At 40.0% G+C, this 25,987-nt stretch overlaps 1 protein-coding gene across 4 annotated transcripts in view; it reads left to right on the top strand.

Annotated features, from left to right (window-relative positions):
* The window catches only part of ZNF516 (zinc finger protein 516), a 126,874-nt gene that overhangs the window by 80,075 nt on the left and 20,812 nt on the right, over positions 1-25,987 (top strand). For all 4 annotated transcript variants that reach the window (XM_081873352.1, XM_081873351.1, XM_081873353.1 and 1 more), the window contains exon 3: positions 22,113-23,570. In XM_081873352.1, coding sequence (XP_081729478.1) covers positions 22,113-23,570 — 1,458 coding nt within the window. The remainder of the gene's footprint in view (positions 1-22,112; positions 23,571-25,987) is intronic.

Raw genomic sequence — 25,987 nt, 5'->3', positions numbered from 1 at the left:
CTCATATCACTGATTTTGCTGCTAGAAGGAGCAATCATTATAATATTTGATTACTGTAGCTATAGAATAATTGTTAACATACGCCATCAAGCTCTAAATGGCTGATAGTCATTGATTTACTCTATAAAATGAGGTTATTGTGCTTGTTGCTTTATATGCACTGTGTTGTTAATTCAATTTACATAACACTCTTCATCCTAAAATAACCCAGGTGCAATATGTTTATCCTGAATATATAACAATAATCTAAGTATCAATGTAAATATAGCATTTCTCGATATTTCTCTGCGAAAGGAACCATGTTTATATTGATACTTAGATGTGAAATGTTTAACATTCTTTTGCCTGTAATAAGTGTTGTTTCCGAAATCTCCAGCTGTCTTTATATGCAAGACTAAAGCTCAAAGTTAAAAAGAGCTATAAAGAGGGCTGCCTTTTCACTAGACTAATACTAAAAGCAGACTTTGCACTCTTTAAAGTTAAATAAAATGTTTGTATTTTAAAACAGGCAGCTGAATTTTAATGTTTTGCCTGAAGACAAAGCGGAAAAATGATTCTGCAAAAAACCCACTATTCTAGCCTGACTTGTAGTCTGTAGCTATGGAATGTAATCCACTCGCCCCGACAGACATATCTAATATAAGCAAAAAAGGAAGGGAACATCTGAGCTTCAGCTCTTTGCTGGTTTGTCTGTCTGGTTGTCAGTTTACAATATATTTTGGGCTGCTTTTATTGTGTCCAGTTGCAATCTACCCATAATTAGTTACACACAATTATTCATTTATTTTCTTCTGCACCCAATTTTATTTGTGTTGGGAGTTTTGCTAGTGTCAACCCTCTGACCTATGCAATTTCAGTGTTTGGAATTTGGACAATCTAAATGTTCGCTCTCTGTTTTGAAAACTGTCGAAAATTCAGACTAGGTTTCCAGCCACTGTAGTGTCGAAAAGAATCCTAGTTGTTTTCCTTCTCATTCTTGATCAAAACATCACTTTGTTACAAAATGTCCACTGTGCTTTGCATATACTGTAACATAGCCTTATTTCCCCTCATTGGCAGTTTTTTTTTTTTTTTTTTGGTGTGGGCACTAAATTGTCGCCTTCCTTTGAAGATGCAAATTTTCGATCCAGCCTCTGTAAGAGAGTTGCACAGGATATATGCTCCATTGATTATGTGGGGGTTAGGAGAAGGGTTAGCTAACACTGCTCTTCCTTATTACTACACAACAGAAATATTGTGCATTGTATTTCTGATATGTGGCAAGCTTTTATGCCCTCCCGTAGCTCCTCTCAGTACTTCTTCCTCAGAACTTGCCAAAAGGCTTGTCTGAATGCTTCAGTGCAGTCTAGTCGTCGCAAGCAGTATTGGGCAATATAATTTTTAATTCAAACATTTTGCTCAGCACAACTTCAGTGATGCTGACTTCCCTGAGATATTGTTCTAATATTGTAAACTGTATGCCTCTGAATTTGTAACACTGCTACAGCGTGGGTGCTTTCAGTCACTGCTCAAGATACTGTCATCTTTAATTCACTGACTGTGAATTTTAAATGCATTGTAATAGCTACAGATGATTGCTGGCAGTTGGAAAAAAAAATTCTCCCTGGCATTATACTTTGATGCCTGTCAGTTTCTAAGTTATGTTGTCACTTCTTGCCCAGAGAATAAAAAGATAACTGGTCAAACAAGTTAACCAGGTTGCTATCATTTACATTAATCATAAATGTCATCTAGGCTGTTCTCGCAGATTTCAATTACAGTATAATCTGCTATCATTTAAAGTATTATGACTTCCCAATCTGTATCTCATTAGCCCATTTCTCGTGAATCTTATTCAGCTTGCAAGCTACAGGTATATAGTTGAAGATATAACATATGCTGCAGAGTGTAAGCAGCAGTTCACTCAAGCTCTGCAACTGATGAATAAGTAGTGTTTTTTGTTTTTGTTTTTAAAAGAGACGCTTGAATTGAAGTTGAGGAAGCTGTGTTGCTTGGTTCTGCACAAGGAATGGTCCTTAGCTTGTGTATGTTTATAAACTTCCTTATATGTCACTAGTTTTGGTGGTTTGGAGAGTAACACTGAGATGTAAAGCACACGTTACAGATTATTGTTCAGTTCTATTCATCATCTCACATCTTTATGTCCTATATTTCTTTGATCATAGAGCTCAGTAGTCCAGGACCACAATGCCTCATGGACTGCCTCTCCCCATATAAACTGCCTTGGACTCTGTGATCAACAACTGAGCCCTTCTTCGTGTGCCTCCTCCATGAGAGGTCTGGAGGATGGCAACATGAGAACGGGTCTTTTGTTCAGTGGCTCCTCATTTGAGGAATGTTCTTCCCCAGAGGTTCATCTGGCCCCTGCATTATATATCTTTAGGCGCCAGGTGAAAACATTCCTTTTCAACCAAGTCTTTGCTTGATTAATATTCTATGTCCTTTTAAATGTGTTTGTGCCCGGGTGTGTGTTATTGATTGGTTTTCATTTCATTTTTCATTTTGTGCTTTGTTTTTCTGTTGTGAATTGTCCTGAGATCTTCAGATGAAGGGTGGTATATAAATTTAAATAATAACAAACAAACAAACAAACAAATAAATAATACACACAGCTCCCAGATGGTCACCTATCCATTAAACAGACCCATCCCTGCTCATATGCCTTCAGACCATACACTAGCCACTTGACTACTCATTAGTCCCAAGCAGAAGTTCTTCCATCCTTTTTTTTTTAAAAAAAGTGTAGCTTCTCCCCACTCACTTTCTTTCAATGTGCAAAGGGATAAAACAGCAAGACTTTTTGTTCTGGTGCCCTTCTTCCTTTCCCCCCAGTTTCTAGCTGGTTTCTGCTTTGCTTCCACGGTAGCGATAAGCGAAACAACGATATTGCTCTTGGTATTTTGTGAAGTGATTATATCTGTGCAGACAGAAAACACCTACCGCATTTTCTTTGGCAAAGAAATATCATGTTACTGTTCTTAGCTCAGTGCTTAATCTGAATCTAAAGATCAGCTTTGAAAGTCCTATTCTTGCCTTAAAGAACAGATTAGCTGGATAGCAGGAAAATATTTTGCTGTTCCTAGTGAATGAATAATCTGCCTTTATTGCTATAGGTATTATGCGAGAGCAAACAGGCGTGGTTCTTGAAAAAAAATAATTTTAACTGTGATGGGATGATAGCAAAATAACTTTCAGTGACATTTAGAAATTTCACCCATTTGTTGTCTATGTCAAAATGAGCAGATGTCAGTAGATCCAACCTTTTTTTCCCATTTTTCGTAGAACCCCAAGATCTACCAAGCAGAGCCAGACATGCAGTTAGTAAAATTAAAGAACAGGGTGAATCTAAGCACATCATGACCCTAGAAATTTATTTGCTGTAACAGAACTGAGTTGGGTTCTTTGGCACACGTGTCCTCATTAGCTTTCTTCATTCCAGCAGCCTAGTTTGGGTGGGAAAGGCAAAACGTTCCGTGCTTGCACAGCTTCACCTCATTTAGATGGTATAGAGAAGTGGAGCTGGGTGTCACACAGAGATTGATGAAGTGACTTCACCCAGTGGCTTCATTTAGATGTTAAACAGTATCGGGGACAAGATGAACCCAAGCTTAAGTGCCATGGAGCCAAATGATGTTCTTCAGTGCTATTCTCTGGAACCCATCTTGCAGATGGGAATGACACCACCAAAAATGGTACCCGCAGCTCCACATACACAAAGCTGTGTCTAGACATGCTTTTCAGTGGCCGTCCTTGTCTTCTTCCTTTTATGGCAGCAAGAATTTTATTTTATTTTATTTTTTACAAACGGGCCTGAATTGTGTTTAAGATAAAGAGATTCCCTTCTCTTTACAACAAAATCGCAATCAAATTAATAAGGATAGAGTATGAGAGAATATTTGTATAAAGCATGTGTGTGTGTGTGTGTGTGTGTGTATGAAGTTTTTACTTAGCTTTGATCCACTTTTTCTGCATTACACTTTCTGTGCAGAAGGCATTCTGTATCTGTATTGACTGACTGAAGTCCTCAGCCCATTTTAGTCTTGAGCAAGAATGAAACATTATTAGATAACATATTGGGCTGCATCCATTGTTCTTGGTCTGCTAGTGCAAGGGCTTTTGTGTTGTCCAATGGGTGAGTCTTCAGGTTGTGCAATGGAGGAATCTAACACAATGGTTGCGCCAGCAGAAACCCATTGCACAATCTATTGTGCGAAAGGCCACCAGCAAGCGGCTTTTGCATTCTCTTGCACAAAAACATTTTGCTGACATAGAGCATTCTGCCGGTGGACCAAGTATATTGCTAAGTGACTTTAACTCAGAGCTACATTGAATCCCCATGACGGGGTGAGCTCCTGTTGCTCGGTCCCAGGTCTTGCCAACCTAACAGTTTGAAAGCACGTCAAAGTGCAAGCAGATAAATAGGTACTGCTCCAGCAGGAAGGTAAACGGCGTTTCTGTTCGCTGCTCTGGTTTGCCAGAAGCGGTTTAGTCATGCTGGCCACATGACTTGGAAGCTGTCTGCGGACAAATGCCGGCTCCCTCGGCCAGTAAAGCGAGATGAGCGCTGCAACCCCAGAGTCGTCTGCGACTGGACTTAACGGTCAGGGGCACATTACCTTACCTTACCCCTTACATTGGGTGCAACCTATTACTTTCTTACACACATCAGAGAGTAATTTTAGTTGCTTGTTGTTGTTTTTTGTACCCTCCCCCTTCCAAATTTCTGTATTGCCTTTCTTTAAGAATCTAGCTAACAAATTGGTTACATGTGTGAACATTTCCTTATACACTTGTCCACAGTAATCACATTTACAAGGTAGAAAACTTTTTTTCAGGTTACTTCCTTTCAAGGCACAGCATCCTTTTGATATTTACAAAACAAACCATAGTATAGTGGCTCTCGAATGAAAAGCCATTGACAGGATGTTCCATATTGGTGACACAAGCAATGGGAAATATATGCTTTATCTATGATGGTGATGGGCCCAGTGAACTTAGGCAGGTTGATATGGAAGAAAATGTTCCCTAAAGCATCATGAAGGGCATGCGAACAGTGTAGATCTCAAAACTGGTGGGATGTGTTCCCAGCAGTCTAGTAAGGTCAAAATCTTGGCTGTTTATCTTCAGCTAGCTTCTAAGTCATCTTCAGGGATAACCCCATGTGCAATACATAATAATTGTATAAACAAAGTGTTACCAGAGCATGGATCCTTGTTGCCAGACTGTCCAGGAGAGGTTGTAGTTGGCATAAAGGTAAAGGGACCCCTGACTGTTAGGTCCAGTCGCGGGCGACTCTGGGGTTGCGACGCTCATCTCGCTTTATTGGCCAAGGGAGCCGGCGTACAGCTTCCGGGTCATGTGGCCAGCATGACGAAGCCGCTTCTGGCAAACCAGAGCAGCACACGGAAATGCCCTTTACCTTCCCGCTGGAGCAGTACCTATTTATCTACTTGCACTTCATGCTTTTGAACTGCTAGGTTGGCAGGAGCAGGGACTGAGCAATGGGAGCTCACCCCGTCCCGGGGATTTGAACTACCAACCTTCTGATTGGCAAGCCCTAGGCTCTGTGGTTTAACTCACAGCGCCACCCGCGTCCCATGTAGTTGGCATACTAGTCTAGAAGACACTCTGTGCCACTGAGGACACCTGTACCTCTAGTGCCAAGGATGGATCAAGAATTACTCCAAAGCTGTGAACTTGATTTTTCGGAACCTGATGCAAAACAAGCTGAATTTTCCTTCCCTGGGCTAGGGAGTAATTTCCCCACCCCCACTCCCATTGCACCATTTCTCAGCAAGGAATGTTTCTGGGATCCCTGCTGCTCTTTGCAGTTCGGCTGCTGGTAGAAACCACTGCAAAGCTTTTAACAGATTTTTTAAAATAGAAAGACTGATGCAACCCTCTGCCACCTCGTATTTATTATGGCACATCTCCCATCCCTCTGCCTTCTTAACAGAAATGTCCCTTGATCCAAGAAGCCTACCAGGGGAAAAAAATCTCTGGGGAGGGCATTTTTACAGGCCCACAAAGTATCTCAAAAAAACAACAACCCTGGTCTGAATACTTCAGCTCAGCACTAGAATCAGGGGTCTGTTGGTGATGTGTTGCTAGGAAATCCAAACAGGAGGAAGGAAAAACTGTCATGGGAGTAATATGGAGATACAAGTCATTTAGCTGTAGGGAGGATTCCTTTGAGCTTCTTGTAGACATTGTAAGTTGGGCAAAATACATGATGTGTGCATGGAGATTTTCATTTTTAGTTTGTAAAGGATCATAATCTGTTTTATGGTATGATTCCCCCCCTTTGTTCTTTATAATAACACTTGCTGAGTGTCCCTGAGTGCTATGATGTTTTTGCAGTAAATGGGGCAAGAGAGAAACAGGCACCATTGCACAGGGTGATTTCACAGTCGTCCATTATTGATTATTTCCCTCTCCCATTTTCTTCCCATGCCCTTGCCCTCAAACCTGTCAGGTGTCTAAAACTTTCAAAGGCAGCAGCAACACTTCCTTCACTCAAAAATCAAACCTGTTACTTATTTCTGCGCAGTAATCTTCCTTTCTTTTTCTTGCTTTGTTCATTACATTTCTTTTTTAAACTTCGAGGGGACCGGCCAAATAATATAACTTGTTAGTTTTGCTTAGATATTCTTCAGCACATCATTATTTTGTACAGTATTTCTAATTAAACCATGACGTCAGCTGTAATTTTCTGAAATGCTTAACTGAGAAGGGGGTTGGAGGCTGAATGAGGCTGGAGGTTTGCTAATTTGGAATACAGCAAGAATGTCTCTCTTGCTTGACTTAAGGTTAGATTGAAAATACATTTCAAGGATATTTTTGTGTAGTTTGGGTTGCGCGAATTTGTTCAAGGTTTTGGAGAATTAAAATGAGGAAATATTAAATTAGGAAGTGTTACATTAAGAAACAATAGCTGGAATATATTTTTTTTTGACTTTTGAATGAATTTGTTGCTTTTTCCCAAGATAGTGGCAGGTTCCTTCTAGTTGCCACTTATTGGTCAAAGCTTGACATACTTTCAATTGTGTTTCGATGGAACTTAGGACCACACACCATGAAAAGGGAAATGTTGCAATTTGGATTATAAATTGTGAATAGGTGCCATCTAGTGGTTTTTTTTGGTAAAGTACAGTTCCAGCTGAATAAATTTGAGGCAGCTGCCCTCTGAATGAATGTCAGTGTCTTATTGTATTACATTCTTAACAAAGATTGCTTATATTCTGAATTTTTTCTCCTGCAGAGGCGTGCACTGCAGATATTTAGCAATTTTTTTTTAAAAAAAGAAAAAACTTATCATAAAAGGGATACTACTTTTAAAATAGAAATTAATTCTTAACTTCCTTGATATTTTTGAATGGTAATAAACTGTTTCAGTGCATACACACAATTAACAAAATGCACTGCCAGGCTTTTTACAAGGTCACGTGTGTCTCAATGATTTCTTTGTACTCTGCAGCAATATACTGAAACATAATGCCACAAAGAATCTTACATACATAGGAATCTTGGGTTTTTATTTATGACAGACTTTTAGCGACAAATACACTGCATTTTAAGATTTGCACACTATTAGTCCCACAAAGGAATCTGGGCACTGTGCAACTTTTTATTAGTTAATTGCAGCTGTTTATGAGCCATAGCAACAGCAGTAAAAATTCTGTGCACACACTGAAAATCACTTTCAGGAACAGGAAAATACTTGGCGTATGGCAGATCCTTCATCATGAAGTTTTACAAAAGTTTTATGTTCAGAAAGGAAGTCATTAGAAGTGTTGCTTGATAACAATTTGGAAGGGGCATTGCAGAAAACTTTTGGTGCCTTTGTAAAGTTGGCTTTACGCTTATACAAATAGAAAATTGCAAATGTTATTATAAATGGAAATTTTTACATCACAATCAGGACATGCAGGGTGGACTTCACAAGCTACAAGATTTAAGCTCATATAAGTGCATACAGTCACGGTGGGTGGAAATCGAACAAACATAACACTAACACTATTGCGTAATGATATCAGGCAAGTGTAACTTGTACTTAAAGCAGTCCCCAAACACCACCTGAATCCCTCTCACATATTGTTGGCCTGGTTGAATGAATGGGTTTCTGGACAGATGATGGTGACTGCTTTACTCTTCTCTGGTCATTCTGCTTCTGTGTTAAGCTAAACCATGGTTTGACTTAGTGTGCCGTCCAAACCTAACTTCATGGTTTAACTTCCTCCAGACTAATCATAAGCTGTAACCAAGGCTTCTTCTGTGGCTCACAGCTCATGGTTTGTCCTTGTGTTTACCTATACAGTTGTACCTTGGAAGTCGAATGGAATCTGTTCTGGAAGTCCGTTCAACTTCCAAAACGTTCAAAAACCAAATCGCGGCTTCTCATTGGCTGCAGGAAGCTCCAGTAGCAAATCAGAAGCTGTAGAAGCCCCGTCAGATGTTCGGGTTCCAAAAGAACGTTCGCAAACCGGAACAATCACTTCCGGGTTTGCAGCATTCAGGAGCCAAAACATCCGAGTTCCAGGCGTTCAGGATCCAAGGTACAACTGTATATTTTTTGGAATATCTGCAGCAGTCCTTGAAGTCGCTGACACCTAAACAAGCTGAGTGATTTATGGAGACCAGCTTACACAATGGGAAGTGTGTCAGTTGTGGGTTCTGCCAAGCTTGTCTGTCTCCAGACCTTTCCTCACCAGAATTGCAGCCTTGCTTCTAAAAATGTGGTCTAGACACTAAAACCTGGTAGTTTGAGCTAAAGAGAGGTGCAAGAAAGTCTGATAATCACTTAAATACAGTGGGATGGTATGCCGTTCCATTTCTCTTCACGTAGCCCTAAAACAGACTGCAGAGACTGGAAAGGCACTTAGGTAAACAGCTTCACCATCCTTTGAGGCCTAAGTCTGTAGAGAAGTTGGGACCCACAAAGAGACACGGCCTAAAGTGAAGTGAATGGGTGGACGAGATGGTTATCAAAATATGGTGCCACAAAAGAAAAGGAAAACTTGTTGTTTTCCCTTGGGCTGCGGGAAAGCTTTCTGTTTGGCAATAGACAACCAACTGCAGACACAAACACATGCAGTATATTATAATTTCTCCAGTAAGAACCTCACAGTGGCAGGAGTTTGGTACCAAGTAGTGGGATGGTCATTGCTAGTTTGGCACTCTTACTGGTGCACCTGTGTGGTCCTTGCCTGGCCACACCATCCCCCAGCCTGGTTTTGGAAAGTGGCAGCATTGCTAGAGTTGTGAAGGCAGGTTCAGCAACTCGTCTGATGTTCACCTGCTTAGCTGGCCCTCCGCTACAAGATTTTGCTCCATAAAATAATTGTGCAGAAGGGGACCTGCCCTCACAATGAAAGGAGTGTACACAGTGGGTGGCAGTTTTACTCAGAGTACACCTATTGAAATGAATGAACGTGGCTAAGTTAAGTCTATTCATTTCGTTGGGTCTGCTGTGAGTAAAACCTAGCTGAATATCTGGAAACCTTTTCAACTGTATGCCGTAAGCGATATTAGCTCACATTTGTTAAAGGTTTTTATGTTATTTTTGAAATTTCATTTAATGACTGATGGGTGAGTCATTATTTCAGAATGTGAGTGTTGTCATTCAGACTTGTAAACAAATCTGTCTTAGTTTGAAACGAAACTATCCTCCTTCCCCATTTTGGGTATCGCTTCAACATTCCCTCTAGACATTTCTGTAGAAATGTTAATTTTCTCCTACCTCAGCACTTTTGTCCAGCATAAATAGTCACCTACTTTAGATTGAAATCACTTGAGATTACTGGTGAACCTGTTTGGTAAATGTGGCTCTCATCAGCTTCCTGCTTACTTATTTCCCTAACTGTTCTTTTCTATTTTTATATTTGCTTACAGGTGCTCTGTTCGTATTTCTTCACTTGTGTACTTAAAAAAGAAAGAAAAGCAGCTCATGTGACTTGAAGGTGGAATGTATTTCCAGAGCAAAAAGTGACCTAACACCTGAATTTCACTGGGTTCTTTTGCTTTGGGAATCTGAAATCGTTTCATGCTTTCAAAATACACATATGAAAACATTCTATATTGCCATTACATTGCAGATGAGAACACTAACATAGTATGGGCATAGTAATAATAGGTTCTGTTTATCCCAGTGTGATCATTTGATATATAACACTTCTAAGCCATGCTGCCAGAGGAGCTAATAAAATAGCTACAGCTTCTTTGGACAGCACCTGACAGTACAAAATAGAGCCATTTTGCAGATGGAGTGAAGATTCTGAATTGTGAAGCTTAACAGCGTTTAGCTACCTTTCCTAGAATAAATCTAGCATGGCTAGAGTGGCTCAGAAGAGGTTATAGTGCTAGGAACACACAGCATAATTTATATACAAAGCAGTGTAAATTAAGTACCCACATAGACCTGGATTGCTTACTCTCCAGAAAGATTGGATGATATACTTCTGACTAATATGATTACCCAGTGGGACAGTATATGAGTTGACACTTAAAACTTACACGAACCTAGACAAGTAGATGCTGAAACAAAACAGATTGAAGTGTTCTGAGTTCCTGCACTTTATTTATGTACTTATTTCAGTAACGTGGTGTAGTGGATAAGAGCACTGGACTCGTAATCTGGTGAACCGGGTTCGCGTCTCCGCTCCTCCACTTGCAGCTGCTGGGTGACCTTGGGCCAGTCACACTTCTTTGAAGTCTCTCAGCCCCACTCACCTCACAGAGTGTTTGTTGTGGGGGAGGAAGGGAAAGCTTTGAGACTCCATAAGGGGAGTGAAAGGCGGGATATCAAGTCCAAACTCTTCTTGTTGTTGTTAATTTATTTAAATCAATGTTCACATTGCTTTCATAAAGATAATGTGGCAAGTTTATAAGGGGCAAAATATATGTAGTGGCATCTCATTGACTCAGTCCCATTCTTTTTCACTCTGACTCTATTCCAGTACCGCTTCAGAACGCAGCACGTTCCCAGGAAATACGCAACATTTTTCACATATCTTGTGTTTAGTGCTGAAGGCACCAGGACTTTTCTGATGGAGAGGGGCAGAGCACATGCATTGTATTTTTATTTTATTTTTTATATTTCAGATTCAATTGTTGGAGCCTTGAAGAAGGGCTGAGAAAGATAGAATCGCAGCAGAGCTGCAGCCAGTTAGTTTCTTGTGCTCTCTAATGTTTAAATGATTAGCTGTACAATCTAAGAGTTTTGCACCATTTGTGAAAGTGAAATGCTGCAAAAATAAAAGCATATGTTTGTCACAATGTTACTCAGGTTAGCAAGTGGGTTAGGAATGGGGGGGGGGGTAGCTTTGATATTCTCTCTTTTTCTCCTCCCGCCAGAATGAAAACTTCCACTTTGAGCCAGGCTGTGGCAGTGTGCTTCAGCATTTTCTTTGTTCTTTCCAAAACAGCCTCTCTCTCCCCCCTCCCTCCTACTATTCCCAGCTAGAATCCTTGGGAAGAATCCTGCATGTAGCCCATCACTGAAATCTTTGAATGATACCCTCTCCCATCTACTAAAATGAATGTACTTTTGCATGCCCCTATGACTCACCAGTGTGCAGTAGAACCAATACTACTGCATGTGGATGAATTTATTTTAGGGGTGGTGTTTTGTTTTGTTTTTAAAAACGGAATTTGGAGATATCTGAAAAAGACCGGATGGCAAAAATTCAGATTGCTCTTGTTTTCATTCACTCAAACATTAGTGCCAGTATTATTTTTATTTTTTTTAAAAAAAAAAAAAATCCGATGGGTGATTTGTGAAATGAATGTTGCCTTCCACTTTTAGAACAAATCTGATGTGACATTTTGGTATTGATTAGTGTCTCCTTTTATCCCTCCCCCCCCCCCATCATTCCTTTCCTCTTTAGGCTTTATTCATTCTTCTGGTGATCTTGAATTCTTTTGGCTTCTTTGTCTTTTTAAAATAAACTAAACACTTGTTTATGAATTGTGGGAAAATGCGCTTCCTTTTTCTAAGGAAAAAGTTGTTTGTTCACGTGCTGTTTTCCTCTGTGATTTCCAAAGTGTTAAGCAGAAAATGATTATTTCCCTTTTTGTGAGCTTTAAAATCCAGGTCCCAATTTGAAAGCGTTATAATGAGGTGGAAACTTTTAAAGGTCAGTGCACCCAGAAGTGGAACCCTCTCCTGTTTCAAGGAGGATTCTCTCATAGATTTGTTGTCCCATTGACTCTTAAAGAAGCTTATTGAAGTTGCCAGTAAATGGCTGATGTCTTTGGCAATCTCGGTAAGGCTGTCACCAGGACTGTTTCGTAGTAGGTCTTGAAAGCTGTTTGCTGCTTAGTTGTCTTTTGTCTTTCTTTCTTTTTTTATGCCACACATAGTTATCATTATTTTTCCTCAGTTCTTGTGCAGAGGAGAAAATGGTGGATGCAGGGATGAAAGGAAAAAGGAAATGCAACTGTATACAGTATTTGTTCAACCTTTAGAATTAACTAGTGTGACAGGTCATCTGAGTAGATCCAATGGTTCATTTTTACAAGAACTGAGATTGGTATGGTAACTGCACAAAGCTCACAAGAGTCCCCCTACGCATGATAGAAAGCTGTATCAACTTTTGGCCAAAGGTTGAAAATCAATAGGACCTCAGAATTTAATAATAATAATAATAATAATAATAATAATAATAATAATAATAATAATTTATTTATACTCCACCCATCTGGCTGGGTTTCCCCAGCCACTCTGGGAGGCCTCCAACAAAATATTAAAATACAATAGTCTATTAAACATTAAAAGCTTCCCTAAACAGGGCTGCCTTCAGATGTCTTCTAAAAGTCTGGTAGTTGTTTTTCTCTTTGACATCTGGTGGGAGGGTGTTCCACAGGGCGGGTGCCACTACCGAGAAGGCCCTCTTCCTGGTTCCCTGTAACTTAGCTTCTTGCAGCGAGGGAACTTACAACAAGAAAAAGCTGGTGAGATATGTTGCCTTCACGCCCTGCACCCCTTCAGAAACTAAGCCTAGATACATGTAGCTGCAGTTGTGTACATTCTTCCCATGCTACCCTTGCCTCTTATCTTTTTCAAGACACAGTGTTCAGGAAACAATTTTCCGTTTGAAGTTCAAAACACAAGCTTGTCTGCTTCACCACTTTGTGGGGGTTGAGAGGAGAGGAGGGGAGAAAGAATAGAGGCAAAATGCAGTTCAGTTATCTAAAGCAAGGCTTATCAATGTCGTGCTGTTACACATTACGTTTTATTATTTTATTATTCCATTTTACTATTTTTAAAAAGTAAACATTAAGTACACTTAACAGTTACCTATGTAGATGTAACATTTACAAAAGCCATTAAAATGTGTTGTCTTCAGCAAAGCTGTGGGATGTACTTATTGTCTGTCTCCAGACAAGAAGACTGACTTCTTCCTCTCTCATGTAAACTTTCCTTTTTCATGGTTGGTCCAATAGAGACTCCTTGTTTCACTCCTCTCAATTTGACTTCGCAGTTTTAATTGATGCCTACTTCCCGATAAAACATGGTTGTTGTTTTTCTGTTGAAGCTTATCTTCCCTCTGTGGTTATTTTCATGGACTGAAAATGGAGATGGCAAAGTGATCTACTCTTTTCTAACTTCATTTTTGGTCCATACTAACTGGAAAGAAAAATAAATACAGGCTGGGGGGAAAGCCCAAAAGTAATTTAGATTCATATGAACATTTGGTGGCTGATTTCAAAACAGCATTTGTTAAACTGTGTGCCATTTTATTTGCAGGGATCTAAACTCTTTCTTTTGCTTGTGCTTTTTAAAGGGAAGACCAAATATTTTACTTAAGAACCATTTATACAGTTCTCTGTGTTAGTAGATTTTGCACAATAAGGATCCACTTCACAGATGACACTTTTTCCATGTGGAAAGAAATGCATGGTTGTGTACAGCATCATGTGACTAAAGCAAGTGTGTGTATTTTTTTAGCTCAGGAAATAGTCAAATATAAAGTTGCTTTAATTTTGCTCATTTTCACTAGCATTTTCAGTACTGTAAATAATAGCTTTCTACACACACACAGACACACACACACACAGACACACACACACACAGACACACACACACACACACACACACACACACACACACACACTTTGGAGAGCTTCCTTTGCTTCCTTCTGTTTCATTATTCATCCCCCCCCCGTACCCCTTTCTTTCTTCAACTTCTAACAGTTCCAGTGTTACGACTGCAAGATTAATGCCCACCTTTATGATTTCATGGTTCACAAATTTATACTTTTAGCCGTAATGTAAAATTCCTTGCAGGAAGGATTTCCAGAGTTTTATGTTAAAGAAGAAGAAAGGTCTCGTTTTCCTGAAAATGTTATTCTTGAAAATGAAATAATTTTATTGATAAAGCCCAGTGGTCTCAGAATGCAACCCTAGCATAGTCAGCATTTGGGAACAAAGGAGCAGACACTTGCCTGCAGCCCAGAACAGAACAGATTATTGAATTGGTCTGCTGGTTGTCCATTCATGTTTTCCATTGCCCAAATTGTAAGAGTTTAGTGCTTTTTATTTTCCACAAGCACCAGGTGTCCACTTAGATAATGCTAGAGAGATTAAGATTCAGATATGTTATGAGTTGTAAATTCCTTTTGGCTTTGTGTGTATCACCTGTTTTTCCTCATTTGTTGCAGTATTGTGTTGTGTTTTGTTTTTTTAAGGACTACGAGGGTTTAAAGGGATAGTTGAAGCAAGCATTGGTTACCCTAGAACTGGAGTAAAATAATACCTAAAGTATTTTTTTTTTAAAAAAAGAAACAAACAAAAATAATTTAGGCAGAAAATGTACTTGGATCTAATTTCCACAAGGGTTATATAAAGTATGGATAGTGAATTACAAAATAGCACAAGTGGTTTTGTAGAATGGAGGCATGTATGAATATTATTACTAATATTAATATCGATAATAATTCTAACTCAACCTTTAGCTCTTTACATATCTGAGTGGTATGCAGGCGTGTGAAATAAAACTAGCAGTGCCAAAACAGTACAATAAAACAAACATCCTATAAACAAAGGCAGCTAAAGCAGTAGAACATATGCCGTCTTTATAGAAGATGAATGGAGACCTTTTATATCTGTGGGCCCACCCCTGCTATACAGTGGATACCTATATTTATGATTCACTGGAGGGAAAGGTTCAAGATTAGTTCGTTCTTAACTGCATTTCTTCTTTCAATTGCTGTTAACTATTAGGCTGCAATTTTGTACTCACTTACTTGGGAGTAAGTCTCATAGATCTGAGTTGGGCTTGCGTTTTTATCAAGATGAACATATGTAATACTGCTCCTGAACATCAAAAGATGGATATTAAGATCATAATGAAGATCAGAAGGTATTGGGCTTTTCGGATGCAGCGTTATTTCTCATAATGAAGTCCAGTTTTTTAAAAAAATTAAATGATACTGATTCCTCTGATCAGTCAAAGTGGTCTAGATGAGTGAAAAGTGATTGATTAGTTTGGGGACTTGCTGAGTTATTCTCAGTATTAGAGCAGTACACGTAGTGGGTAGGATGGCGGGGCTCTGCACTCACCCAGTTTATCATGTTGCTGATGCTTACCAAGAAGTACAAAGTCAGTGTGGTGCAAATGCACTGGCAGAGCCAATCAAGTGCTCTTGCCAGTGCCTTTGCACTGTGCTGACCTCACCGTCTACCTCCTGGTAAGCAGCAGCAATGCAACCAACCGCAGGCGTTCTGTTGCTGCTATAGAGTTTGCATAGGTTGTTTGTGTATCTCCTCTCTCATTCTATAATGAATTGGGTAAGCTAACTGGACTCATTTTGCTCTCTCTGGTTTCTTAAAGATGAGTATCAGGTGAGGGCTATAATACTGTTGAATATTGAGTGGTCCAACATGTTATACATGGATGCTGTTGTGTAGGGAAGTTTTTGATGTTTTATCGTGATTTTAATATTCTGCTGGGAGCCACCCAGGGTGGCTGGGGAAACTTAGCCAGATGGACAGTGTATAAATAATAAAGTATTATTATTATTAAATGCAAGGGGCTGAGCAAAATAACCTTTATGTCCTTCCCTTCTATTAAAAATAAAATTTGAATGTCCAAACATTAATTTCTTAATCATAGTTCTAAGACTGACTATTTGGTTCCACATTTGCATTGGGGAGGGGAAAGGAAAGACAAACACATTTAAAATGCACCCTCCTTTTTTTGTCCAGTTGTATTCCAAATATCTTGCTTTAAGTTATCGAAAATGATAGCTTCTGTTTACAGCTCATGGCATTTAGATTAAATAAATAAATAAATTAGAAGCATGTCTTCAGCAAAGTGGAACAAACTAGAGTCTTTTAAACGTATACTTGGAGAAATACACTGACAGGAAACAAACAAACACAACCAGAATTGAAAGGCAACTAGGGTAATCTGATATCTTTACAATATTTTGCTTATGTTTTTTATATTTTAAAATACAAGATTCATGTAAGTATTAACAAGGTTTTCTGGATGCATTAAAGCCCTTCATTTTTAATATCATGCTGCCAATAAAAGCCATCTGTATTAGTTTCCCATCTTCTGAGATAACACAGCAAAATATAAAATCTTGCAGGCAGCATCACCAATCAAAACAGAGCCAGAGGTCTAGCAATAAAATGTAATAATAACCAAAAGCCATGTAATACAAAGCAGAAATGCTTGTTCAACAGCTATGAAATCTTCTGAGGTTCTTTGTGGCATTACACTTAAGTAGGTCAGACTTTCTTTTCATTCACTTTTACTGAGCAGTAAAATGAGCCTATGCTCAACTTGTTTGACTTAACTAGGCTTCCATCAGTGTGTCACTCTAAAAGTCATCAGAGCCCGCTTTGGATGTTCATTTACTTAATATTTATTTATTTAAGAAATCTACATCCCACCCTTTGTCAAAAGCCAACAGGGCGATTTACAACGTAGTGACATAATAAGCAACCTAGTGTATAACATGATATCCACAAAATGCAAAATGTTAGAAGTTGTTGTTGTGAATTGTGTGTGTGATAGTGTGTGTGTGCATGTGTAATACACATTAAAAGATAATAGCACATTATATGTTCTACATTATAAGAAACAGTGTCAAATTAGTCACAGCGCCAACCAAGCAATAAACACCACAACCCTGCGAAACACGTCTAACAACATCATCTTATTTATATGCATTTACTGTGTCGGTAGCCCCTTCCTTTTTTGTGTGCAAGCTGTTTTTAAAAATGCGAACATAGTAAAAATGCAGCCAAATATGCTGCAAAATCATGTGCAATATCAATTTAAGGAAGAAGCTGGGGTGGTGTGAGATAGATTAAATATCACGTGCAACAGGAACCCCAGTCACAATTCAGGCATCCCATTTAGCCAGGTGACCTATATGAACCACCGTCCTGCTAGACCATAACCACCACCTTAGCTGATTGTATGTTTCAAGCTTACCCTTGCTGACAGGTAACTGTGTTCATATGGTAAGGAAGCTTGAACCACAACTGCTGGTTTAAGATAGCTAATAGTTACAATTATCCTGTGATGAGCAAGGTTGCCGTAAATCTTCCCTAAATGCTTAGTGCAGCAGAATGACCTGCTTCTCTCATTTAGTAATTTTCAGGTTGCACCAGATTGTGGCTTACCACAAACACACATAAAAAGTGCTAAGGGATACAGTAGGTATGTTTGTGGAATCTCTCAAAGTGTTGCTCCTAAACTTTTCTATGGCTCTAGCATCTCTGCAACATCTCATAAAGTATTGTGCACTAGCATTGCAATGGAACAGTGGTTGGCATACCTTGTCCTACAGATGTAGCTTGATGAGTTATTCCTCTGTCGAGTTTATCGGCCCATGGCTGAAAACTATGGCCAGAAAAGCCACCTCAATTGGACTGCCACCATCCCTCTTGTATCATCTGGGCTATGATACCGCCCTTGAATCCCTGAGGCAAAGGCTTTGGGACATTTCACACAGTGACCTGCGATCTTGATCTCATGTAATCTGTGGCTGAGAGGCATCCCTTCTCAAAATAGGCTTTGTTTATGTTCTCAGGACGTCAATTGCATGACGCGTATCTTACTGCATTGTGGGCAGTACGAGCAATCAAGGGACCAACTGATCAAACCCCTACTGGCAAATCTGCCAGGAAAATCTGAAGCCTCCCATATTAAACATCTTTTGGATGACAGGTCTAATGATATTACACTGGCTGTGGCAAAGTTTCTTTCAGAAGTCAAAAGAAACAAAGATCATCAAGCTTGAGAAAAAACAAAATGACCACCTCGGTTCCTCTTTCTTTTGTGGTTGGCTGTCTTAACTGTATTTTGTTCTGAAATTGTTCTATGGGTCTTTGGACAGCAATAAAGATTTATATATTATTCCTTTGTCTGGGCATAATGAGTAGCATTGGGTTTCCCCACTGAGTAAGTTTTCCCATTGGCATGAATGACCTGAAAGTCATAGGATTGACATTATGTATATAGTGTCCGAATACTGAAATCATCAGCCTTAGTAGGTAAGTTGGGGTGTGGGGATGTATCCTACTAAATGTATCCTACTAAAAGTGGCTGGGAAAATTCCACACCCACTCCAGAATTGTTTCCCTCACAAGGCAGAATTTCTTAGCCTCATATAGTTAAACCCAGGTTCCTAAAATAATCTAAACTTCCACATGCTCCAAGCCAGTACGTTTCCCCCTGTGCCATGTCATTATCAACTCTTTTCTGCTCGTAGGTCTCTTGATTGGTCAATAAAGAGAACTCTGAGTAATACTACCAGGGGCACACTTAAAATAGTTCATTAAAAAATTATTCTCTGCAGCACCTCCAGCAACTACTTGATATCAAGGATGAGTTGTGGGAGTTAGGGAAAAATAGGGGGCTTTGGCTTGGGAAGTATCAAGGCATTTCTCATATAAGATCTTTCCGGAATAAATTGCCTCAGTAAAAGCTGATAATTTACCATATAAAAAAATGTGGCATTCTTTTCAGCTGCTGGTTTCCTCCAAACGTCTAGATCAGGGTTAGCCAACATGGTGCCCTGCAAACATTTTGAACTACAACTCCCATCATTCCTGGCTGTTGGCCATGCTGATGGGAGTTGTAGTCCACAACATCTGTAGGGCACCATGTTAGTCCAGATATTGACATTAAAATCATAAATCAAGAGCCAATTCAGAATGTGGAAATAGTGTGGAAAGACTACTTGGAACAGCTGGATTCCTGAGGCCTAGTTTACACAAACAAGCAAATGAGATGGTGGAGTTGTGAGGAGTTGTGCTTGTATCTTATTAGACTGCATTTAGTCACCCATGTTTCTGAACTCTCTCATATGGGGACAGGGAAACTCATTGAAAGTAGAAAACTAGCACAAAAGTGGGGCGTATGCTGGTTAGTTGTATGCCAGTTTATTTTTATTATTTTTTACTGGCAGAGTTTTCTTAAATTAGGGAGCATGCAAGAAGTACACACACATCCAGGCCAATAGTATGAAGCTGTAGAGTTGTTTTGAAAATTAATAAGAAAAACATACAGTACTAGGCAGAAATTAGTGAGTTTTTAAAGTCTGTATTTTTGTGATCTGCATGGGAGGCTATGATTCTGTGCACAGTTAAAGCTGCTTAAATTGCGGTGGAATCATATGGCTCTAAGGCTGCTAAGTGTGTACAGGATTTACCATTCTTGGCTGTCACTCTAATGGCAGGTGATTTCCCAACCCTGTAAAGCACCAAAGTTTAGAGGAAGCCTTTATTACTGAAACTAATGACTCCTAGTGGAAAGGGTCAGTCTCCTCTACTGTATTGCAGTTGACCGGGAGTGTTAGTTATTTACTTCTGTTGATTATTTAGCTTTTTCAAGCAAACTAACTGCACCATAGTAGGAAAGACTTAGAATTCTTCAAAACATTTAACTGCAACAGATGTGCTTTAAAAATAACACAGATGTGCAGTGTCAAATTTCACAATCCCTGGCAGCTCTTTTGATTCCAAGTGTCGATTTAACTAGCGGTGCTGGGTATGTGCTTTCAGGAAGTCTTAACTTCTTGTAAAACAGGAAAAAACACTTTAAATACAAAGGACCTTGTCCCATTGAGAATTTGAAAAGAAAATGATCTTTACCGAGTGAGTATTCAACCCTGCTAGACAGCAAATCCATGGGTTATTTTTAAGCTAATTACTCAGAATTAAACAAAGGCTTAAGGCTTTTTGCCTGAACTGGAGTTGAGGCCAAATTAAATCGAAGTTGAGACACAGATTTATTTATTTTTTAAAAAACCCCACACTCAGCCTAAAACAGATCACATTTGGCAGGGTTGGAACACTGCCTGTGGTACCAAAGTTATACTAAGCAACAGTGATGTGTTTGACTTTCCAAAACACTTGCCTTTAGAGTTGATGCAGAGAGGAGATGCAGATACAGAAAAGACCACTTACGATCTGATTCTTGCAATCTCAGTAGTCCTAAACACTTGGAATATATGTGGAACATGAATATTACCAGCCATAGGGCCAGGCCCATCCATGAGGCAAGGTGAGGCGACTAACCGCCTCAGGCAGCAGGAGCCACAGGGTCAGCAGATCTGGCCTTCAAGGAGTATATTGCCCACTACTAGAAATGGAGCAGCAGAACAGAAGTAATAAAATAATGATGATAATAATAATTATTATTATTTGTATCCCGCCCTCCCTGGCCGAGGCCAGGCTCAGAGTGGCTAACATCATAAAAACAACACAATATACATAAAAACATACATCAATTAATTAAAATACATTTTATTATACATCAATTAATTAAAATACATTTTAAAATTAATTCAGACAAGTTAAAATCTGGGCAGGTGGCAATTATCAGGTTGGAATTGAGAGTGGTTAATACTTGCCAGGACCAACTGTTTCCACTGATCATACAAGGACCTGTGAGCTGGTTGGGGGCCTCCTTCGGGCTTGTTTTATACAAAGGAAAGTAAGTACAGCCTTAGGACTGGCTCATGTGGTTTTGGGTTGTTTTTCCTCTCTGAGTGAACTATCCTCTCTGGTCGGTAGTTCCTAAATGGTATTTTAGGAAAATACCATTTGAACCAGGAATACTTTGGTACACTTAGAAAGAATGTCCACAATTACAGAATTGCCCAGACATGTCACCATGGTTGCAGAAATCACTGGCAAAGTATGTGTATCATTTGCCCACACAGTATGTTCCCCGTGTTATCTGATGCAGGTGTGTATCTGTGAAAAATTGCCCTGAGGAAAAATGAGCCCACAGGACTCTGTGAACTGCTCTTTGGTCTTCAGTTTTAGCTTGCAACGATTTTCAAATTGTTTTTCATTTCTGGCCATTGTCTTAGATCCTTCTTCATGTACCCCTTCCATGGGAGATTCAGAGGGTGGCAACATGAGAATGTGAAAGAGCCTTTTCAGTGATGTGTTCCCCACCTCAGTTTGTGGAATACTCTCTCCAGGAAAACCCATCTGGCACCATCATTATAAATTTTTAGGTCCCAGGCCAACACTTTTTTGTTTATTCAGGCCTTCAGTAGCTAAGCCTCTTCTTTGGTGCTCATCTTTTAGTGGGTTGGTGAAGGACTTAGCATTTTGATTGTGTAATGGGATGACCATTTTAGGAATTGCATATTGCTTTGAAGTATCTGGTTTTCACTTGATTTTATCGGTTTGCATTTTATCCAAATAAGTCACTTAGAGGCTTCTCTATAAAGTGACTAACAGATGTATTAGTAGTAAGAATAGTAGTGATGATATGATGATGATGATGATGATGATGATGATGATGATGATGATAGCTTCACTGTGGGCTTGTGTCAATGGGGTATTTGTACTTTTTCAATAAGCAATGCACACAGAAATCCACTACTTGTATGTTTCCCAGTTCCTTTCAGTGGTGGTTCCTTGAGCTGAAAGCAATAGGTTGGAAAGTCTTCTGGAGCGCGGGGGCTCACTGTGTGCATCAGAATCACCCACCAGTGGGGCTGCAGTGGTATGCTGTGAATTTGTCCAACCCAAAGAAGCTTTTCCCCATTCTCTGATATTTATCTAGAAAACCTGCATCTTGCATGTGTTTTGTCTTCATAGTAATTCTGTTTTTATGTGTCCCTTCCAGGGAAAAAGCCGTACCTCTGCAGTTTTTCTGAAGAAGCACCTCTGGCAACCCTACAGTTCAACCATGGGAGAAACATCACAAGAGAAAACAATGCCAGTGAATCTAAAACAGAGCTGTCTTTGGTGGCATCTCCACCAGAAAACAAGACCAGAGAACCCTTTCCAAAATATGTGGATTGCAAAATTTCCCTGGATTTAAAGAAATCGGCATTTCAGCAAAGCCACAATTTCCCTTGCTCCAGTAGGACTGTTGACTTTGCTTCTAGACTCTGTCCAACATATTCTGATGTGAGACTAGATTTGCAAACCCCATTGGGCAAGGGCTCTAAGGAGAATCCTCCTGATATGTGTGAAGACTCTGTGTTAATTGACAGTGCAGATTTCCCAGAGAAGATTCCATTAGATCTAAGTGAGAAGTCAAGCAGGGCTGATTCATGCAATACGAGTTTTACCTCAACCTTACAGGCTGCTTTGATTGTCCACCCGTGCCCTTACTGCAGTCATAAGACCTATTACCCAGAAGTCCTGTGGATGCACAAAAGAATTTGTCACAAGGTCAGCTGTAACTCTGTGGCTCCCCCTTGGGTTCTTCAAAATGGATTCAAGAGTATAAAACACAATGCCGTTTTCATGACACGAAGTGGCCGCACCGGACCCCCTCCTGCTCTTGGTGGTAAAGAATGCCAGCCTTTGCCTGTCAGCAGATTCACACGCCTTCAGGTGCCAAGTGGGTTGCCGGGATCTAAAAATAATTCTTCTGGTTCTGCTATGACTGCTAAGCCTGGGACTATGCAGAAGGATGCGCCACTGCCCACTGGTAGCTATGGTCCACGGTCATCAGGCACTGATGGGTACAGGCAGCCGAAACTGAACCACACCCATGAGCAAAACAGCACAGTATCCCAACAGCCCCAACTGAAAGCAAAATACGAAGCAAACTCCAAGTTGCTGCAGGCAGGGAGCTTTGGCGTAAGTTTGGCGCCTTCCCCGGTGATTGTCTCTAAACCCAACTCACAGCCCTCCAACAGCAAACTCGCCGAGAAATATACCGTTCCCCAAGTCAGTGCTGGGTTTGTCCCTTTAAGCAAGCATTGCGCTTCAGAACCAGGGAAGGTCAAATTTTACTCTCCGCCTCAGTACCTCCCCCCGTGTAAAGCTGAGCCATACCTTGTGCAAGAAGACCCACCTGTGCCTCAGCAAGATCCGAACACCAAGAAAGAGAACGAGGGGAGAGCCCTGGTCAATTGTACAGCAGGATCCAGAGCAAGTCCTCTGATGCTGCCCCAGCCTAACACAGCAGGGCCTCTCCCACCTGTACATTCCACCAAACAGGAGCCACCGTCGGAAGGACACGAGAAGTGCTTGGACATTTTGAACATCTTTAAGACCTCCATTCCCAAGGATCTCGCCACTCTCTACCAAACATGGGGTGCCAATAGCCCTGTAGTGGACCATGCTGGTAAGAGTTCTAATAACTGCTTTTCCGTTGTATTTTGCTAAGTTAACGACTATCGCTGACATTTTGGATTTGTGAAAATGGTGTGTATTAATCACCATGTTTAAACAGATTACCTCCCCTCTTTTAACTATCCCAACCTTACTCCAGTTAGTTCCCTGGGAGTAAGTCCTGTTGAATTCTATTGGTGCAAATTCCATGGCATTTTTGTTTTGTGTGCAATAAACATAGCTTTTAGAGAACGTGATGCTTGGAGAATTTGGAAATTGGGGCTTGGAAGAGACCCTCACTCGTATAGCCGGCCATGCCATCATTCACTGCCCTTTGCACCAGAATCCTGGGGTGGATCTACACTCATGTTTTTAACGTTAGGAAAAGGTTAAGGAAGGGTTGTGGTAACACAGAGGGAAAAATGATGCATTGCTTTTAACATTCTTGTTGTTAAAATGCGACACCAGAGGGTGCTGCAGAGCAATTAGCAGTGTTTTGACAAAAATAAACCAACAACAAGATAAGAAAGAGGATTTAAATTACAAGTATACTCTGTGACCTTTTAGAACAATATATCTTACAGTTCAAATAACGTTAAACAGGTCAGTGTAGATCCAGCCCTGGATGCTTTTCAGCAGCCTTTGAATGTGAACCAAGTTCACATTCCTGGCCCTAGTGATGAGGGGGTGTTGGGAGGGTGGGAGCCCCTTGTCAGCACTGTGCCAATGCTCCCCTTTCTCTGGTGCTGATCCTGGTGAAAGTTCCATCTACACACGTTTCTCAGCAGAAGGTAGATATACAAATGTTCTTAGTCTTCAGTGCAAAGAACTAAGATTTTTTATATTTCTTTTCTTTGTGGAAGAGTCTTTGAGGGAACAGGCTTTATTGAATGCACTGGTAAGGCTGTGCATTGCGATTCAGGGTTTGATTTAAAAATGGGGGGAGGCAGAGTAAGGGAAAGTCATAGGGAGCATGGCTGGTGCTTAAGGTGTGTGGGTGGGTGGGGGGGTGTCAGTAGGGCAAGAGTGCAGATTTACCAGCAGAGGCAGAGTTTGTGTATTATTTGTTTGTTTGTTCATCAGTATGGCGGTTCACAACATAAAAACAGGAAATAAAAATAGGAAATTTGTCTTATGTCCTTGTACTTCCAAAATCTATCACTGATCACTACTAGCAACCGTGTGCCATTATTGGTGCTTTATTTTGAATATATTGCATGCCTCCAAATCTTTCCACTGTATGAAAACAACAAAGAGAAATCAATGGTGGTTTACCTATGGCAGCATCCTCCATCATTGGGTCAGCCATACATTATACACTTAAAAAGTGGTGTGGCAAAGGAAGCCCTGGAGCAGAGGCAGAGGTACATGTGCTCAGTTAGGAAGCTAAGGGTCCGAGCTAGGCTTGTTGAGGTGCTGTCCCTCATGATAATACTAAGCATACTTTTTCTCCAAGTTGAAGCTTAACTGACACATTTTATTTATTTATTTTATTTAAAATATATTTTATCCTGCCCATTTTATTTGGAATGTCAGAGTTGTGTACAATGAGTTATTTCACAACATAAAGACAATAATAAAACAACAGATGCAGATGATCATGCATGAAAGAAGAGAGTAAATGGGTAAGGGAATAGCAGGTACTTCATCTTCAAGGATTTGACTTTCCTATGCGATTCTGTGTGTATAAACTGATATAATCTGCTTCTTTTGTTCATTGCCCTTGTGTAAACATCCATTGAGAAATCCTAAGGCTTTTCACTGCTAATTCTCTTAGCAAGCTAAATATAGCTGTTATTCCTTACCTACTAAATAAGAAAGTTTTAACTAACTGTTAGTTAGATAAATCTAACAAGATGTCCTTAGAAAAGTTTCTTCTGTTCTCTCTCTCCCCCCCCTCTCTCTCACACACACATCTCAACACCCCTCATTTATACCTGTCTATTGTGTAGAAAGGCTTTTAGAAGTGTATTTCAAAAAATGGAGACCAAAAGAGGTGAAAGAATGACCTTGGGCAGTCGTGGATACAAATATAGTCCTGAGTAAGGCACGAGCTTTTCCTTTTTGACAATTGTGAAAGAATGCAATAATACAGCAGAGTTATTAGCAATTGTTTGGAAAGGGCTGGAGAGCAGTATCTGGTGGGTGCTATAAGGAATTATGGCTAAAACACACAGCTTGTTTTTTTTCCTTTTTTAAAAACTTATTTAAGGATGGGCCACCTCATAATTCTGGAACCACTGCTACACAGTTTCCCCCATGTTGCAGAATAACACCAGAATCTTCAGGCATGGGGATCAGCCTACATTTTGACTTTCCTCCATGGCAACATTGCCCCATTTCTGAAATGGTCAGTTACAGCATGTGGAAGAGGTACAGTTTGGGTTCTGCTCACGTGACTCCTGGGTGCTGATTATACTGCCATACTGG

The sequence above is a fragment of the Podarcis erhardii genome (assembly GCF_964252035.2).
Source record: "Podarcis erhardii genome assembly, chromosome: 8".
Lineage (NCBI taxonomy): Eukaryota > Metazoa > Chordata > Lepidosauria > Squamata > Lacertidae > Podarcis > Podarcis erhardii.
The sequence above is the reverse complement of the archived record's forward strand: the minus strand, read 5'-3'. Positions and strand labels throughout refer to the sequence as shown.